Source organism: Macaca fascicularis, chromosome 12 (assembly GCF_037993035.2).
Source record: "Macaca fascicularis isolate 582-1 chromosome 12, T2T-MFA8v1.1".
In the NCBI taxonomy this organism is placed as follows: domain Eukaryota; kingdom Metazoa; phylum Chordata; class Mammalia; order Primates; family Cercopithecidae; genus Macaca; species Macaca fascicularis.
In genome coordinates, this window is record NC_088386.1 from 101,329,285 (window position 1) to 101,349,948 (window position 20,664).

General features: G+C 36.9%; 1 protein-coding gene across 5 annotated transcripts in view; it reads left to right on the forward strand.

Annotated features, from left to right (window-relative positions):
- PARD3B (par-3 family cell polarity regulator beta) overlaps positions 1 to 20,664 on the forward strand; it is a 1,095,296-nt gene that overhangs the window by 870,890 nt on the left and 203,742 nt on the right. For all 5 annotated transcript variants that reach the window (XR_001484068.4, XM_005574020.5, XM_005574021.5 and 2 more), the window contains one exon: positions 497 to 607. Coding sequence is in view for 4 of the 5 variants with exons in the window: in XM_005574020.5 (XP_005574077.3) it covers positions 497 to 607 (111 nt within the window). In the remaining variant the exon portion in view is untranslated. The remainder of the gene's footprint in view (positions 1 to 496; positions 608 to 20,664) is intronic.

Here is a 20,664-nt window from a genome sequence, read left to right on the forward strand (position 1 = left end):
TGTAATCCCAGCTACTCAGGAGGCTGAGGCACGAGAATCGCTTGAACCCCGGGTGGCGGAGATTTCAGTGAACCAAGATCATGCCACTGCACCCCAGTCTGGGTGACAGGGCGAGACTCTCTCTCAAAAAAAGAAAGAAAGAAAGAAAGTCCTACCTCTAAGCAACCTGAATCATAGAAGAATCACAAAACAAGCTGATGTTTCTGTCTTTCTCAGACTTCCGTAAAAGCACATGATATTGTGCATGATGCATGATAAATATGAGTGAAAAGAAGGAAGGAAAGAAGGAAAGAAAGAAGACAGAAAAGGGGGAATTTCATAATGGCATTATTTTTCTGCTTTCATTCTCTTATTTTAGTTCCATATTATGCAAAATGATCTTGACTTCCTTCGAATAAAGAAATATGACTTAATGAGCTCATCCCATAAATATCTTAGCTTTACCGCAAACACAATGTGATTATTGTTAACAACCTTCTCCTTCGTGTTTCACTAGATTTGGAAAGAAGAAAGAGGATAAGGGTGGAAAGGCTGAGCAGAAAGGTGCTCTGAAGCATGGTGGCCTGAGAGAAGAAGAGCTGGAGAAAATGAAAGAAGAGCGTGAAAGGTGAGCAGAAGTGCCGAGACCTTCGTTTTCTTTGACTCTATGGTCTGGGTTTAATTTAGATATTGCAACAGTCAACTGAGAAAATTTCATTTTAAGAAGTATAATGGTTGACCGATCTGAAAGGAAAGGTGTGTGATACAAAAAGAACCTCCCTTTCTGGACATTTTTATTCTATTTTGAGAAGAAATTTGCTTCATGGTTTTACTATATCAGTGCCTATAATTCCATAACACACTACCACCTGTTTTGACCATAAAAATGCATATTTTCTCTATGTCTTTTTTTTCCCCAAAGAAAGGTCATTTGGATATTGATACTTATAACTATCCAGTTCCCATAGTCTGTTCCTAATGTTGGTCAAGCTGTTGTATACCTTCTTAATTTTATTCTGCAGAATCCGTTTGGGTCCTGTAATTTGAGAAGCGCATGTCCTTCATTCTTTAAATGGACACTGTCTTTTATTAGGCTATCAGTAAGCTGAAGAGTATGTTGCCCATCTGTTAAAGGGCCGGCTTCATTTGCTGGAATAATGCCGGTTTGCAAGAGCTGGATTCTCCTGCTTGAGGAGCTTAATGTTCCGTTTGGACAAGAGGTCCTTCACATATCTTTGATGTTAACTCTGGCACTTATTGCAAGTGGATGTGTAAATGTCTGAGTTTCAAACATGTAATTGAATATTCGTATTTCTCCTGAAAATTATTTGCCTTCACAACTAAATGCAGCTTAGAGAAAAACTGAGATTATGACAAAACCAGCATATAACTTTAAGTGTTTGATTCTGACTTCATCATGTATGTACTCAGATTTCTACAACTTTTCACTTGCTTATTAGTTACATTAGTTCTAATAGTTTCTAAAGAGGCCGTTCTTGTATTGATTTTATTACTTTAGTATATGTACTAAGAAAATCATATCTATTCATTGCGTTTTCTAGCACAGAGCAGTCCAAGAGTATCAACTGTTAACCTTTGACCCCTATTTTGTTGTCTGTTCCCGTTGAGAAGGCTGACTTTTTCAATAGCAAGGAAAAAAAGCTATTTAGTCCTTTCTCATTTTTGAGAGGTTGATAAGCTAAGTTCTAAGGTCACTGGAGCAGTTAAAAGGAAATCAAGTGTTTTACATTGTTGTTGACTATTCACCTGACAGAGCTATCCTGAAGACATGAAAGATATTCTCCATCATAACCTAAGATTCAGCAATCCTGTAATGTAAAATGTAATCCAGGCTGAGATTTTAATGCATATATTGGCAAAGGCATCTATGTGGGAGTCTACATCATAGATCTTTGCTGCTCCCTCGACTTCTCTTACTGAGGTTACATCCCATGCCTCATCTTCAGGAAACTGAGCTGTTTGGTAGAATGCAGACGTCACATTTTTTGTAGCTCATACTTGCTTGGGACAGGGGAAAAAAAACTCTTAGTAGCTGGGGAACTGTGTGCCAGCTAGAAAATTGATAACCCATAAAATAAGGGGTTGTCTTTAAGCAAGAGTTCATTTCCTTTCTGGTTTTGCCTTTAGTAGGCAGGTGCCTGAGGGAGTCTTGTTCTTAAAAGCTGAGCTGTAAATTCACTTCAGCTGGCTGTATAGGCTTCGGATCCAATTTTCTTAAAATATGTCTGGTCAAAATAGTGAAAGAACTATACTATTAGCCTCCACTTAGGCCACTTCCCACACGTGAACACATAAAACACATCTGATAGGGGTTTCCTAGAGACAACATTGTCTCAATCATGTGGTAGAGGAAGAAGTTGAGGAGTTGATTTTATGGTTGGGTGCTATAGAATTAATGACCAAGGGCATTTCAACAGCTCAGGGGCTGAGAGCCGTGGATGGTGGAGGTGGAGGCTGAACATCTGGCATTGCTCCCAACCCTGGAGTCCTGATCCTTAGCTCTCCATCATCTATGGGAAACCAATTCACAGCTCTTAAAGAACTCAGCGAGTGTATCACTCTTCATGATATGGCAATGAGAAAAAATAGAATAAAGTAAGAAATAGTGATAAAAGCTATTATACTTTTCTCCTAATATGTTTGAAATTTGTTTCTTTGATGTGATTCAAGTCATTCTATTGCTTACTTGTCTCATCCTGTCATAAGTTTCATAATAGATTTAGCATATCTCTTAGATTAGCATATCTCATTTTCAAAATATTTAATGCACCTAAATAAAATATATACCATACAGTACTGGAGCCAGCTTGTACCAGCTTATAGGAACCAACTGTTAAACTTTCAAGAATTTTGTAAGCTGGCTGATAAGCCATTGGCAGTTTGACATTGGCTATGGTGAGTATATTTATAGCACAATTTTTTTGAAGAGCTAGTTTACCAGCACACGGCTACAGGTGTGTGACAGCTATCTTTAGTGCATATCCAGGAGGCAGTTATCCAAAGAAGAGGCAGGAAACAAACCTCAAATTCAACCACATGATTTCTTATAGCTGAGTTTCTCAAAATGTGGTCCAGGGACCAACTGCATCATAATGAATCATTAGAAGACCTTGTTAAAAATGATGATTCCTGAGCACCATCCCAGACTTGCAGAATCAGAACCTTGGGAGTTGGAGCCCAGGAATCTGTGTTCCATACACAAGCCCAAGGTGATTTGTCAGCAGTCTAAAGTCTGAGAACCACTGACTTGGAGGAACAGAATTTGGCTATAACATACAACTATTCTTATTTAGTGAAAAAATGATACACAGGATTTTTTTCTCAGAAGGACTGAGTGGCCCAGTCTACAAATATTTTCCTCGTTCCTCATGTGCCTTCTCTGAAATGTCTTTTCTTACTGGCACAATCTTTTGTAAACAAACTAGAAACCTTAGCTCACTCAACTAAGGGAATATGGATCACTTGCCCCCAGCACTCCTCATGCATATAAAACTTACAAAAGCAATATCAGTTCATTAAGAAAGTTTTGGAAACATAAAAAGGATAAAGACTATTAAAACCATACATAACTCTACCATAATCCCATAACCACTACTAATATTTTATAATCCTTTTTCTATGCGTATACAGTTGGCTCTGTATCCATGGGTTCCACATCTGTGGATTCAACCAACCGCAGATTGAAAATATTTAGAAAAGAAATTTCACAAAGTTCCCAAAAGCAAAATGTAAATTTGCTGTGCCAAGTACTACATTGAATCTATGCAAAAGAAGTGATGTGCAGGCACTGTAATAGGTATTATAAGTAATCTGGAGATGATTAGTGTATGAGAGGATATAGATAGGTTATATGCAATTATTACTCTATTTTATTTTATATCAGGGAGTTGATCATTCACAGATTTTGATATCCACAGGGTGTCCTAGAACTAATCCCGCATGGATACCAAGGGACAACTCTACGTTCTTTGAACACTTGATATCCAAAACCTACATCTATAACATTTTGCTTTTTTCATAGCATTATATGTTGAACATTTTTCCCTTGTCATTAATGTTTTTAAAATATGTCATGTTGATCACTGCCTAATAGTCTATGAGATCAATATACAATAAATTATTTACCTTCCATTATCAAACATTTATTCTGTTTCCATTTTTATCTTTTTTTAATTTCCTTTTTAAAAAAATAGAGACAAGGTCTCTCACTATATTGTACAGGCTGGTCTCGAATTCCTGAGCTTAAGTGATCCTCCTGCCTCAGCCTCCCAAGTGCTGGGATTATAGGCAGGAGCCACCATGACCAGACTGTTTCAATTTTTCATTGTTTCAAATAATACTTGGATGAATATCCAGGTACAAATGTCTTTATAAGTTACCTCCTAAATTATATAATTCCTATTGAAGTTTTAATTTCCTTGTAATTGTTTTACCCTAGGATTAATCAAACCTCAATTCTAAATTTTAGGGTTTTATATTATCTCTCCCCATTCATCTAATTGTTTTTTGCTGATTTTCATATCTCATTTTAAGTTATCTACATTTCTAATTCCTGATCCGGAACCATTTTGCTGCTATATATGAATAGTTTATTTATAGCTACATGTATGGAAAAAGTCCAAAAAGCCATAAAAGATGAGTTGGGTTACTAGATTAGATTAGAGGAAGGCAGAGTCTAGAACAGTGGTTCTCAATGGGAGGGGGCAATTTTACTACAAGGGCATTTGGCTATGTCTGGAGATATTTTTGATTGTCATAACTTGGGAAGAGGGGTGAGCAGTTACTGCCTTTTACTAGGTAGAGGCTAGCAATGTAGCTAAAAATCTTATAACGCACAGGCAGCCACCCTCCCCAAAAAAGATGAATCATCCAACTCAAAATGTCAATAGTACAGAGTTTGAGAAATGCTTTTATAGTCTCCAGCCTTCACAAAGAGCAAGGTACTCTCCTAGACATCAGAATTGCATTGTGTCATATTTCCTGTGGATAATGCAGAGGAATCTGGATCAGATGATATAACCCTAGAAGGATTATTAGCTATTTGAGAATGGTACCCAAACATTACTTATGAATATCCCATCAATCTAAGCTTGCAAGAATAATTTTTTTCGTTAAAATTTATTTTTAACCTTGGCCTGCTGAGCATCAGCGTTAGTGATGGTGACCTGTTGATCAGATTGTAGATGCCACAAAACTTCAGTGGTTGACAATATGTCCAATGACAGAATCAGCAGGAACAATGGATTGAATTAAACAAAAAGAAAGTTAATGGAAATAAATGTAAAGACTTGCATTTAGGTCCGAAAATGAACTACACATACACAGGATGTGGAAGGTTTGATTTAATACCAAATATATGAAAAATTTGCCTGATGGTTTTAGTTGAGCATAAGTTTAGCATGAGTCAACATGTGGATATGCCTGCCAAAAACTTAATGTGGTCCTAAGCTACATTACTGGAAGTTCATGTACAAAATAAAGGAAGCAACAATAATTCTAATTTTACACTGCTCAGATCACACCTGGAATATCCTATGCCTCTCTCTCACGCAGAGAATGTGGGTACTAAATCCAAGTCTTATTAAAAATGTTGAAAGACCTGAGAATACACAGCTTACAGAGTCAAGACTTTGTGAATTTCTCATGCTTGGAGACCTGTCACATAGAAGAGAGATTAGGTCTGTTTCGTAGCACCCATTTTATTCCATTCTACTTTATCAGTTTATTTGCTTATTCATCCATTCATTTATTTACTTTATTGACAGATTATTTACTTAATATTTATTTTCTTATTTATGTATTTGTCTCTTGAAGATACTAATGGAGCATTATTTTAAGAGAGGTAGTTTTCAGCTTAGTGGAAGGGAAAAGTCCTTAAAATTAGGGTGCAGTATGAAGCAGTCAGTTTGTTGACACTGGAACTGTTGAATAAGGAGCTAATGAAATGATTACATTTAGAAAGCATTAGTTCGTCATGTAAATATTGGACTAAATCAGAGTTTTATAAGTTTCAGTCACTGATCTATTTCCTTTATTGTCTTAACTATATTTATACATAATCAAATAAATAAAATATTATAAAAATACATAGTTATGTAAGTTAGCTTATCTAAGTACATTAAGCCACATAGCACCTAAAATCTTCTTGTGTGTTTTTGTTTTGTTTGTTTTTTTTTAAAGACAGAATCTCGCTCTGTCACCAGGCTGGAGTGCAGTGGTGTGATCTCAGCTCACTGTAACCTCCACCTCCCGGGTTCAAGCAGTTCTTCTGCCTCAGCCTCCCAAGTAGCTGGGACTATAGGCACGTGCCACCACGCCCAGTTAATTTTTATATTTTTAGTAGAGATGGGGTTTCATCTCTACTAAAGATGGCCAGGATGGTCTCGATCTCTTGAAATTGTGATCCGCTCACCTTGGCCTCCCAAAATGCTGGAATTACAGGCATGAGCCACTGCACCTGGCCTTCTAGGGTATCTTAGATGCTACTTTGTCCTTAGATGATCTCTAAGGTTCTTTCCAGATATTCCAGTATGAGAAATATCTAAATATCTTAAGTGTGGAAGCATTTACTTTTACTTTTCTAGAGCAATAATTATTGAACTTGCCATGGCAGTGGTTTATGGTAGTGCATACACCATTGTTACCTGAGTGTATAAGCCCAAGTTTCATTCTCAAGATTGTGTGGTAGGATTTTCTTAATCTCATATAAGAGATTTCTGAGCTTATGATGTGTCCCCTCCTGTTAAAAGTCAAACGGTCTGTTGCAATGAAGCCCTGCATTAAATAAACTCATCATTTTGTTCATGCTTCAGTGAGATTAGCCATAATAAAAGATTAGCTCCACAGGCCCATATTCATTGCTAGAAATATGAACCCAGTGTTATATTCAAAGATGATTTCTTCCAGCATTTTTCAAACTAAATTAAATTAGCATTTTTCACACATTCAGATTATGTAAATTAGCATCCTGAGCTGCAAGCAAGAGATTGTCTTAATATGTCAGTAAGTATATATTGTTGTTGTTTAATTCTAAGACCTAAGTTTGTAACCTTTTACAAAGTATGAAATTAATCAGAATCTTGGCCCTGTAAAATACCAAACTAAATACTTGTATTCCTAATACCGTCTCAAAAATCCAGTGGAGATTGGTTAAAAGAAAAATATGTCCGCCTCCTCATCATTAATTTAGTATTACTATCCTGGGAAAAATATCTCCACTGACACCAAAGACTTTCTTCCATTGAAGTCCCATATTACTGACCCTGAAGTAAAACTTCAGTAAATAAAGTTTTCTCCTAAAAATTGAAAAAAAAAAATTTAATAACATGAGTTATATACTCCAAAATCTCTCATTACTCTTATACCATATCAGAGTTTATTTTGCAGGAAGCTCATTTGTTCTATTAATTAAACATTGCTTTCATAGATCTTACTAGAATCTTAGCAGAATACAGGAGGAGATGGGAGAAAAAAAAGAGCCAACCTCTTCAGCTTCAGGATTGAAAAGTATGAAAACATATGGCTCTTGTTTTCAACAACTAGCCTGAACGGAATGTCTAAGTGAGAGTGAAGCTAAGATTTAGGAAAGTTAATCGGTTTCAGTGTCTGAATTCAAGGTTCTTAGTTTTCTTTCCTTTTGGGAAGCCTTCCAAGAACTGCAGAGACTTCTCCCTTGCCTTATCAGCTGAGCTGCTTGTGGCCTGTTCCCTTTAGTTTAAATCAATACATGTGTTTTTGATATTTGGCAAACCAAGATTTAATTATGCAGCTGCAAGTTCCCCACATAAACGAAATGCATCTTAGAGATATAAAAACATTCAGAAACCATTTATAGTTTGAGAATTCAAGTGGGTGAAAATCTATTCCCAACCTCTCAGCATTTTATTTAATTATGGAGGATTTTTATGTTACTGGAAACTGAAATGAAAACCAGAATAAGGCTAGAGTTTATCCAACATTTGTTCATATTGAAAAATGAAGATGCTTATTAGAGTTGAAGAAGGAAAAGGAAAATATTACATTCTGGAATTAATATTTTGGTTGTAATCTACACACATATAACGCTCCTAAATATATACAGCAACAAGTGAATTGATAGGATTTTGTCATTATTGTACACTCAAAAAAGGATGTATTAAAGAAACCAGAAGGTTGATTTCTTTAATTTGCCAAGCGATTCTCAATAATTAATTATTTACTGAACTTAATAACTTTGGCAGTATTTGAACTGTTGAAAACACCCATGTTTTGGCATGATTACATACACATGATTAATTCAGCATGGTTTTACTCGTCACTGAATATCCCTATCTTTTGCAGTAGAATTTTCTAGGTCCTGTGGTTTGGGTAAAATGTTGGAATGATTCCCAGTTTTAATAGTCCCAATTTATTATTACTACTGAACCCTGATCAGATCATGGACTGGATTAGATCCCAGTTTTTCAAAATGCCCCAATTTATGGCTCCCTTAGAATGCTGATAAAAATGTGTATTTGAATAAGGCTTTGGTTGGCTAAAAAAGATCCAGTTAATTACTTTTAGATCCTTATTGTATCATCACTGCATGGAAGTTATGAAAAATCTTACTAGGTGGTGTTTCTCAGGACAAGGTCATGTTCTCATTTTATGCTGATAGAAAGAAGCTATCAGATTTCTGTTTTTCATAGTACTAACCAACTCAGTGAATGAAAAGAGATCTTTCTGTATCGCAGTGATTATATTGATGCTCGTGTAAAGGTAAGAATATCCATCTTTCCTAGAATGAGAATTAAAAATAGAGAGAAAGAACATAAACACAATGGCATAGTAGCCACACATCCCCACTACTCTTTATTCAGGGGCCATTTTTCAAACTTTGCCTCTGATTTAGAGAAGTTAGGGATTTAGACACAGCTGGGGGTGAAGGTAGCTTTAATATCTATACATTTATTTGATCTCTGTAACACCTATCTTCTCAGAAATGCTTGCGGTCACCAACAAAACTTGGCACATTACTGTATTTCTATAGACCAGAGATGGAAACACCTACATCCTAATGCCATGCCAGCATTTTTTATGAGCCAAAATCCTTTTATGGGACTTGAATCAATGTTAGAAGTGCTGTATTAGCAACTGCTTGTCAGCCGAGCTGGATTAATACATAAAATGAATCACTTGACTGGCATGCTTTCCAACAGTCATTTAAGCAAACTTCTATAAAGTACACCAGCTCTTTACAAATTGTTTTAAATAATTTTAAATATTTTTAAAGAATTCAAGTACCCTGGAGTGACGTATTACTTTATTGTATGTAGTTGTAGGGCTGTTGGAATAGATTCTGAAAATAAATTATACTGAATTACCTAGAATGATTCCACAGAAGTGTTTAGAGTATCTGACCTGATAAAAATGTGGAAAGAAATTTTAAATTTCGCTGATCCAGGATATATGGTTGCAATATAAGCGTATTAAATAAAGAAATAAATACTTAATATAATCCACAATTTTTTTGTAATTCACTAGATTTTAAGCCAATCAGAGATACCAGAGCTGTATCTCAGAGATACAGGTTGAATATACCTTATCCAAAATGCTTGGAACCAGAAGTGTTTCGGACTTCGATTTTTTTTTTTTTTTTTTTTTGGCATATTTGCATTATGTTTACCAGTTGAGCATTCTGAATCTGAATCAGAAATGTTCCAATGAGCATTTCCTTTGAGCGTCATGTCAGTCCTCAAAAAGTTTCAGATTTTGGATTTTCACATTTGGGATGCTCAACCTATACAGATAAATTTGCTTTAATGAGGATTAAATACAGCAGTGGCAGAATTTGAGAAGAGCATTTTCTGTGAAAGCTTTGGGGGACTGTAAGTAGGTAGAAGGCCGTTTGGTGACTAGAATTTAGAAATAAGAGCTTCTGTTTTATTATTTGTTTTCATAGCATTGGATAAGCCACTTTTGAGGATGTATTCTTATAGTTTCTCTTTTTAGTACCATGAAATAAAATGGTAATCATAATACTTAAAGGCCCCTGTTTTCTGTATTTCATTTGGATAAAATGCTTTTTAACTTCTAAGTTATTTAGAAGAAAAAACTTTGCATAAATAAAAGTTTAGTGAACCCAGAATATTTTCTGTAGGCCAGTTTGGGGCTGGATAATATACTAGTAATCTTAATTTGCTGAAAGTGCCCTGAAAACTGTGGATATATCAAACTTCTGTAAATCAAATATTTTAAAAAAATTTGTAAGTCTCTCATCTTCTTTCCTTATTTGAACATTTGTTATATCCTGCTTTGGGAAGCTTTCATGACAGGCCAGGGTTAGTTAATGTTCACATAGGTTGGCAAACTCTATGTGATTTGAAAGGATGCTCAATCTATTGTCTTCTGGAATCTTCTCCCCCATGTCCACACCCAGCCTCCAGCTGCCCCATATCCTTCACATAGAAATACTAACCTAGGCCTGTGATTTACAAATTCCAAACTTTGAATAGGCTTTTTCTGTATTTCCTGGACAGCTTTTTACAAGAGTGGTTCTCAACTTTTGGTGATTCTGACCCAGTGGGTATTTGACAATGTCTGAGAACATTTTTAGTTACCATACTATGGGGGAGGTGCTACTGGAATCTAGTAGGTAGAACGCAGGCATCTTTCTCAGCATCCTATACTGCATAGGACAGCCCCCTGCAACAAAGAATTATCTGACTCATGATATGACTTGTGCCAAGGTTGAGAAACCATATTTTAGATAGATAGATAGATAGATAGATAGATAGATAGATAGATAGATAGATATAATATAAATATTATACTACAGGTATTTTAGTAAGTCTGTAGTTGAACCTAAGGATATGTATTTTGAAACTATTTCTCAAGTGATTGTCATTTATAGCCATGTTTGGGACCAACTAATGTAGGTGATGGCCCCAGAGAGGTGCATGGCCAAGTGGAAAGATTACAAGGCCCAGGAGTGGGTTAAAGATGACTCTGCATGAACAAACTTAACTACTTCAAGCCTCATGTGTTAAGTGAGAAACCTGTCTTTCAGACTGTTGTGAAAATTAAAAGCACTATTTACAAAGCATGTGCTGGTTCCGTCTAGGTGCTCGGTATTATTTTCTGACCTGCTTTGGGAATTAAAATCCAGATAACCCATGCAGTAGCCTTTGGGAGCCTAGAATGCTCTGAGACACACCATCTGTGAAAGTTGCTGAATTGGATCCTGTTATGATGAAGGAGGCCAAGTTGAGCGCAGACTTTGCCCAGCTGGGAGTCACGCCAGATACTTCCATTCAAGAAGCTTCTCCTCATTTTTTATTGATCATCGGTTGGAAGTTGCTCCTCAAGCATAGTGAGCTTGGCATGAGATGGCAGCACAGTAGTGTGGGGGGTGCTGGCTGCAGCCAGTTCTTGGCAGCACTGGAAACACATTCAGGGAGAAGGGACACAAATGGTGTGGGTGACTGCCAGCCTGTCCAAGTCCATAGGGCGTGCGACTGCAGAAAACACTTGTAACCACGGTCATTAAATTCACAAAATTCTCACATTTCCATTCTATATATTACATTAAGGAGGTGGCAACTCTGATCTGCTAATATTTGGAATCCAGTCTTTGGAGGAAATGGGATGAAAATGTCCTTTTCTTCCCATTCCACTCTTTCCCAGCTACCTGCCTTTTCCCTGGAGTATAATTACTTAACGACCTTACAGTGTGCATCTGAAGGAAATTCACATTGCTGTCCCAAGGAATCTAACCCCTTTCCCAGGCACAAACTCCTGCCTCTTTTTGCTTTGTGTCCTTTGTTAGCATCTCACATTGAGAGTTAGAGAGGCTGAAGTGGTTTGGGCTGTGCACAGAAGTGGCACAGAAGTCTGCTTCTCCAAGAAATCATGGAAAAGCCCCCTCAACCATATTAAACAACAGTAACAACAATGGGCTATTTAGATGGAAGATATAAGTATTCATGTTCTTGGAGAAACTTACATAGATAATTTCTGGAGTTATGATTTCTTGAAGCAGAGATTCTTAAATTATGACAGGTTGGAGATGAATGAATCAGTGATAATTGCTTTGATCAAAGTCATTCCTCTCTCTCTCTCTCAAACCTTCAGTGGCTCTCTATTGCCTAGTGCATACAGTTCAAACTCTTTGTCATAACATATCTGAGTTTAACCTTTCTAATCATAATTTCCACCCCTGACAAATATGACCCCTATACTCAGCCAATCTGGAATGTTCATACTTTTTGAGACTACCAGTTTCCAATCACTGTGCCATTCCTAGTACCATTTCCTCTGTCTGGGTTGGTCCAAATGAATGGAAGTTCAGTGAAACTTCGCTTTCTCCATTATACCTTCCCAAACTACCTAAGTTGGAAGAGAATTCTTCCATTACCTATCCTGGGTCAAGTTGCTTGATTGTGGTAATTTTCAGTTTCTTTACCTACAAAATGGGTATATAACATCATAGCAATGTCGTGAGGATTAAATAAGACTCTGAAGTGAAGCATTCAGAATAGTGCCAGACACAGAGATTGCCAATAAATGGTGAACTTACCATTTTTCTTCATCTTTCTTTGAAAGAGAATGAACATGAGTATCAAACTGTTGGGTTTGAAGCCTGGCTCTTCCCTGTACTAGCTGTGTGATGGTGCATGTTTTGAGAAAACTTTTTGATCTTGATCATTTGAAGAAAAAAAAAATGGATAAAAGTATCTAGCCTTCAGAGTTCCTATAAAATTTACATAACATGAAATACTTAAAGTACCTAGAACTGTGCTTGGCACATAATAGACACACATTGTGATTATTATTGTTGTTGTTTTTCTGCATGGAATTGTAGATGTTCGTAATTAACAAACATGCCTTCTCTCCCTTACTACCTCACCATTTCCTTGGGGTGAGGATGACATTGTAATCATTTTTCTGTTTCTCTCAGCATCTAATACATTATGTTTCACAGAATAGGCACTCAATAAGTAGTTGCTGAATAATGGATGAATGAATGAACAACTATAAAACCGTACTGATTTTAATTTTATTTTTCAAGTGAATAATTGCTACAATGCAACTAAGATCAGAAAAGGCTAAATCAATGGTTGACAAAGCTATAGCATTTAGAGATATAAGACTTTCCCTGGGCTATGACATGGTGTCAAGAAATATGAGGTTATTTGTAACTGGCAGTAGGACAGTGGAAATGGATCACTGAAGCATAGTGGCCAGTCCATCAAGACTATCAACACTTGTTTCCCTGTGGCTGAACCAGATCCTGAGAGACACAGCCTTGAAGTGAATGAAATTTCATCCACTTCACAGGGAAATGAAAATGCTATGGGCCCAGAGAGCAGTTGTTTGTTGTTGTTTTCAAATTGGACTTGTGTCCCCATCCTCTTTCATTGACTTAAATTTAATCAGCTGAAATTATTTTTAAGTACCATTTATTTTAACCTTTTAAAATGGAAGATACGCCTTTTTAGGGAAAATTGAGTTTGGTTATATGGATGAGACACACTATCCTTGGCTTATTCTTTGTCAAATGAGGATATGTTTGTGCTGTATTTTGATCTGATTCAGTCAGAATTCATGGTGCTCATTGTATTTTGGGGGCAGGCATAAAAAAGTAATGTAAATGGAGGATCATGAAAAATGGCAACAGCCATTTGTGATGTATCAGATGCCATCAAGCTACTCTTTCAAGGAGGCAATAGAACTAAACTCCAAGTCCATGATTAGGAGTTCACATCACAATTACATTAGAGCCTTTATCTTACAAAATATTTCTAATCTGTACTCTCCTGCAATTACCTGTCTTTTCTTCATGTCTAAGTCCTAATTCTCTTAAAGCATAGATTGTAACTTGTGTCATTTTCTTACATCTCAGTAAAGAGAAGATATTCAGTAAAGTGCTGGTTGACTTAAAAATATAACGCAGTATTACATTTTGAATAAATTACTTAGATAATTTCAAAAGCTGACAACATTTTAATAATCAGTAGGAAAAGAATAACTATCAAAATATCTTGCCAAACATTCTTGCTTATTTTTGAAAGTATAGTGGCCTCCTTAAAAATTACCTTGATTATAATAGTATGCACCAGTTTTTTAAAGTAGAGAACAAATGAGTAGATGAGGAATTGCTTAGACTAATCATTTTTTGAAATAATAGTGGACTCTATTATTGACAGCATCAACAGCTAATTAAAAATTCTATTAGTGAAGATGTAAAAGATGGCACATTTCCAATCTAGATTGACACTGAGGACATAGACATAATTGATATTTGTTCAATAATCCTAAAATGTTTCACAGTCTCTAATAGAGGCTGTGATTGCCAAAGAAAGTTTCAAGTGCTAAAAATATATATATTCTAGGCACTTAAAGATATTTTCAGATCAAATAATGCACCTTTGCAAAAAAAAAAAAAGTAAGATTTTAGCTGAATGAGCATCAAAGGATATTTTAGTGGGTTGACTTTGTTTAAAAAAAAAAACACAGAGTCAAGATATGGTATAATTCATATGTTTTTAATCTGGTTATAGTGGATGTAATAAGAAAGTCAAAAGAGGATAATTTGCTAGTTGGACTCTTAAATTTTAGAACTGCATTTTGTAATGGTCACATAAATGAATGTATATTGAAAAAATCTGCAATGACCATTAAATATTCCACTTTGGAAAAACAAGATCATAGCTTTAACAAAATGCTTCAATATTACAGTTCACTGCTTTTGACAATATTAAACCCAAATTGAGTATGTTTCTATACAGGATATTTTCACACAGCAACTTAAAAATGTGGCATAATAATTTTCCTAGTTTTGATAGTCAATTCTATTCCCAATAATTATAGATTTACCTCACCAATTATTTTAAAGGATGAACAGAGAAGTAAAGCCTTACAAAGAAAGGTATTAAAGGAAACCAGAACATTTTACAAAATGTTAAGAAATGAGCACTTAATTCTTGAGGAAGCATAACTCATCTCACCAGCAAACAAAAATCCAATGCCAAGAAAACTGACATTATGCTAAAATGTTCACTGCCTCAAGTGTGTATATGACTTAAGGTAAAAATGGATGCCTAGGGCGCGGTGGCTCACGCCTGTAATCCCAGCACTTTGGGAGGCCGAGGCGGGCGGATCACAAGGTCAGGAGATCGAGACCACGGTGAAACCCCGTCTCTACTAAAAATACAAAAAATTAGCCGGGCGCGGTTGTGGGCGCCTGTAGTCCCAGCTACTCGGGAGGCTGAGGCAGGAGAATGGCGTGAACCCGGGAGGCGGAGCTTGCAGTGAGCCGAGATTGCGCCACTGCACTCCAGCCTGGGCGACAGAGCGAGACTCCGTCTCAAAAAAAAAAAAAAAAAAAAAAAAAATGGATGCCTAATATCATCAATGACCAATTCATGCCATCGAATGAAAAATATTCAGAGGAATAAGCCCACTTTACTGAAGCTAGTTGTGCAATCCTCATTGATCAATTTGAAATAACCACCACAGATATCAATTATCTTGGTCCATACTACTCTTGCTCACATAAGCTTGGCTGTACCTCAATTCAAAGAAATTTTTTTTTAAATTGTGACATAATAAACTAATACGATGTGTGAACCAACATGGGAATTTAAGTTCTCAAAGATACATTGAAAGATTTTGCCTCTAAGCAGCAGAAACACATTTTACTAAAATCATGCCAACTGACACAGGAAATTTGAGGAAGATCTCCAAATATCACAGATTAAACCCAAAATATGTAGTATGTTTTTACCACTTTTCTAGGGCATTTGAAAACATGTGAAACTATGTAGACATGTATATGATTCTATTTACACATTCATTTTTACATTACCTTATAATCAGATGACACAGGAAGGGAATTTTTTTCATCTGAAGGAATATGAGAAACAGTTTCAAGCATAGACTAACTGAGGAGTAGGGGGTTTTATTTTATTACTTTGTGACATCCTGAGGGCACGCTTCTGGTATGAAGAAAGCTTAGCTTTCTGAAAGTATTCCTGTTTGTGAGAATATCATTAATGCTGTGACCATGAGTGTACCTGCATGTGTATGTGTGTCTTTGTGTGTGACATAGTTACATAGATCAATAATATGTATATAGGCTTAACAGTGTCTGGTAATACCCTACTACATCCCCTTGTGAGCATCTAATAACCATTCCTTAATGAATTGGAAAAGTATTATTTTAGTTAAATGAATGATTACATACTACCTGTTTTCATGCTGTATAAAAGGATACCAATGAAGAGAATTAGGTTCTTGGAGAAATAGGGAGATGTTGAAAAGCCATCAAGAAAAATGTTGGGGTAAAGGGACTGGAACACCTGCGGGGAAGGCACCACTCCTCCTTGCATATGTCTTCATCCCTGACAATGTGCTAAGCCCTGGGCCTGCAGGTGAGCAGCGTGCACAAAAGTGGATTTGTTAATTCTCTGAAAAGAATACAGCTGGCTGGCTCAAAGAGTTAAGGCAACATGCTAATAAGGCTGATATCATATAAACTATGCCCCTTTATGGATGATTGATACATTTTTAAAAATCACGTAAGTATCCACTGTAGTGCAAGCACTGTAATAGATGCTAAGGACTCAAGGATTAATTTTTTTTTTAAGGAGAAATAAGATTTCTTGGTCTTCTTACAAGGAGCTCACAACTGCACCTCCAACCCCAGGTAAACATCTAAAAATATATTCTGTTGGACCTTCAAGCTAAGGGAACAACTGAACCTTTATTTTCAGGAGGAATACCTGAGAGATCACCAGAGGGTAGAGCAGACTTGTCATCTCCATACACAAAAAGTGACATAGTCTCTCTCATAGTTTATTGGATGCCTCTTTTTGTGTCTCATCCTCATGGCCCCCAGCCTGATCTCCACAGGCTGGAGCCTTCCTTGCAAGATCAACCCAGCCCCCTTTACCTTTCACTGAAACACAGAAATGTTTCTGAATCTGCTCTGCATTTAGCAGTTGTAGGCACCCTGCAGATGGGGCCTCCTCTGGAAGCTGGCCTTCTCTGGGAACCCCCAGCGGAGGCCTTTATTGTGTCCCACCCACTTTGTGTGCACTTGAAAATTTAACAAGCATGTGTTTTCCTAATAGGCAGTACTCCTTGGATAAACTATTGTTAATCTATATCATCTTGTATTCTCTTGTGTCTTTTTTTCTTCTTTCCTCGTTTTTCACATTTTCTCATATGAAAGGTCACTTTTACTTGGTCACTTCAGTGGAATAGTTCCCAATTTCAGGCCCAAAAGCTTATAAGAAAGATGTGTATTTTGATGAATTTTCATACTTTTGATCATCTGGAGAACTAACGTAATCTGTTTTAGGTCCCTGGACCTTTTTCCTTGAGATGTGCTGTCACACCTTTGAATCTGAGGTTAAATCGAAGTTATATGAAATTTTCCACTTAGAGGGTTTGGGTAGATATCTTCTGCTATGATTCACTTTTGACTTTTTAATTATTTTGGGCCTGAACTCTTCAATCATTCAGCAAATATTAATTGAGCATCTAGGCACATGAGGGAAATGGCAAGATGTGTAAAACACAATTTAGTCCCTGCCCTCAACAAGTTCATGATTAAGAAGAGAGCAGAGAGACCAACACACAACTAATGATAATAAAGCTGACTGTGATCAATGCTGAAAGGGGGTTTAAAGATGCTATATGATCACAGAGAAGGCAGCCAGGAGGAAACAGTGTTGTAGCTGGGACAACAGAACAGACCCTCTTTACCACCCAGTATTTCCAGACACTTGCAATGAAATCATTAGATTCAATTATAAAGGACAACTTAACTGTGCAGCAAATTAAAAGAGACTTTAAAACATTTAAATTCTTAATCCCATCAATAATACATGATATTTTTGCTGCTAATAGAGAGAAATTTAAGACTCAGGGAAAATTTTCATTTAAAATCTAAGGGATTTTCCAAGCAATCAGGATTTTTTTTCTATTACAGTTTCTTTCTGTAAAGCTGACAGAATATAGTAAAAAGTTTAGGGCAAAACTTTCCGGGAAAACAGCAGTTGAGACAGGCAGATAACTTCGGGTCATAAATTTATATTACTAAAGATCTATTCTGCAGACACATACAAAATTTATTTAAATATTTTAAACTATAATCTTAGTAGCCTAGAATGGCCCAAATATTTCTGTACTTATAAGTGGGTTACAAACTATCCATTTGTATACAGTACTATGTAATATATATATACAGTAATACAGCACTGATATGGTTTGGCTGTGTCCCCACCCAAATCTCATCTTGAACTGTAGCTCCCACAATTCCCATGGGTCATGGGAGGGACCCAGTGGGAGGTATTTGAATCATGGGGGTGGGTCTTTCCCATGCTGTTCTCGTGATAGTGAATAAGTCTCACAAGATCTGATGGTTTTATAAAGAGGAGTTCCCCTGCACAAGTTCTCTCTCTTTGCTGGCCACCATCCACGTAAGATGTGACTTGCTCATTCTCTCATTCTTGCCTTCCACCATGACTGTGAGGCCCCCACTAGCCGTGTAAAACTGTGAATCTATTAAACCTCTTTTTCTTTATAAATCACTCAGTCTTAGGTATGTCATTATCAGCAGTGTGAAAACAGACTAATAAAGCACCATAGTAAAAAATGGTGGAGCAGGTTGAACTTTCTTTACAGTTTTGAAAAACTGAAGAAGCCAACCAGGGTGACCAAAGGTCAGTTTCCCCTCATCTATTGACATAGATAAGGAGGCGGACCCCAGACTGCCGGAAAAAAACAAGTTCCATATTACATACAAGTCACTTTCTCTTTAAACTTCTCAAGTTGGTAATTATCCCAAAACTTCATTAATCTGCAGTCTCTTCTGAACACTCCACTAGTCAGGAGGGAAATGGGGAAAGGGAGAATTAGGAAGAAATAAGAAACACTTCCCAGTGCCAGGCACATAGTGGACTCTCAGGAATGTGCATTAAATGGATGAGGTCAGGTCACAGCTAATATTTAGTTACTTCATTGTGATTCCTCCGTACCTCAAGGGTTACAAGATGAAAACTGCAGTGGAGAAGGATGGTCTTCAAGTGATGTCCCTCCCTCTTCAAAAAAAAAAAAAAAAAAAAACTGTTCAGTGAATGTGGTTAAAGCAAATTAAAGGATTAGTATATTTTTGAAAGATTTGCGGCCAAGAGATTCAAACCAAAAGCATTTGCTGCTTTACTCTCAGTCAAACAGAAAATTCAATTAACCATAACACACCTGATCCCCTGAGCATTCTGGCCAATCTGGGTTGTATAGCATTGATTAAAAGTATCTACTCTCTGTCTAGGGTTCCAGGTGGAATTGAGAAGGAGCTAAAAGGAGCTGTGTTTATGCTTTTCAAGAGCTACTAGTGATGTGTGCATGTGAAGACTGCATAAGTATCTCTCTGCTCTGCTCTCTCATCTCCCCTGTCTCAGATGTGGATAACTGTTACTGTTAGTCCTAACAATTGTTATTTATGTGCCAGCCACACTCTTCTAATAGCTTTAGTGGTATTAGGTCATTTAGCCTTCTTCCTTTGGGGTAGGGACTATTATATCTGTCATTTACAGGTGATAAAAAGGTTAAATAATTTGTCCATGGTACAAAATTAGAAAGTGGCAGAGCTCAGTTTCCATCCCAGGTTGTCTGACTCCCTACCACCTTGCTTTTCCATTTCTGAAACAGCAGAGTGTGCCCATATCCATCAACACCTGCAGGTCTGTTCTGAAAAAGGCTTTACTTCAGTGGAACTGTCTGGGTGAGGAGAATGCTGCCTCCCATGAAGATCTTACGACAGAAATATAAATGTAAATTTTGCTCATTAAAACCATAATTAATTTATTGAAAGTGAATTGTTATTATTTCAGGGATGAATGCATATTGGAATATGCTGATTATTTTAATGAACCAAGAGCCTCTTCTGGGATACTTCCCTTGTATTATTTGCAAGCAGGTCACTGTAGATTTTCTGAGAGAGGGAATGAATAGATTGCTGCTCATTTTCAAGTTTTGCCTTATGAAAAATGCAAAAGAGGCCGGGCACTGTGGCTCACGCCTGTAATCCCATCACTTCGAGAAGCCAAGGTGGGCATATCACGAGGTCAAGAGATCAAGACCATCCTGACCAACATGGTGAAACCCCATCTCTACTAAAAATACAAAAATTAGCTGGACCTGGTGGGGTGCACCTGTAGTCCCAGCTACTCAGGAGGCCAAGGCAGGAGAATCACTTGAACCTGGGAGGCAGTGAACCGAGATCATGCCACTGCACTCCAGCCTGGTGACAGAGCAAGACTCAGTCTCCAAAAAAAAAAAAAAAAAGCAAAAGAAAATGTGTGCTGTATAATATATTTTGGGAGATGATAAGACAATATCTTTATTTAGGAAAGGCCTAACATCATCTGTTTTAGACTCACTGTTCTCCTTCTAGGTAGTCATTTCTTGCACTCCAGATGTCAGCTGCCAGGACCAGTTGGTTTGGTTGCTGTGCCTACACAATGTAGGCACATTGCAACATCTCCAATATAATTGTTATGTTTAACATTTAGAGCCATTTATGTAGGTTTCCTCTCCTGTGTTCTACCGTATTCCATGTTTAATCTCCTCAAGACACACAGTAGAAAAGCTGCCAGAATTTGGTTTTTCTTTTCATATATTATAGGGTCTGAGGTT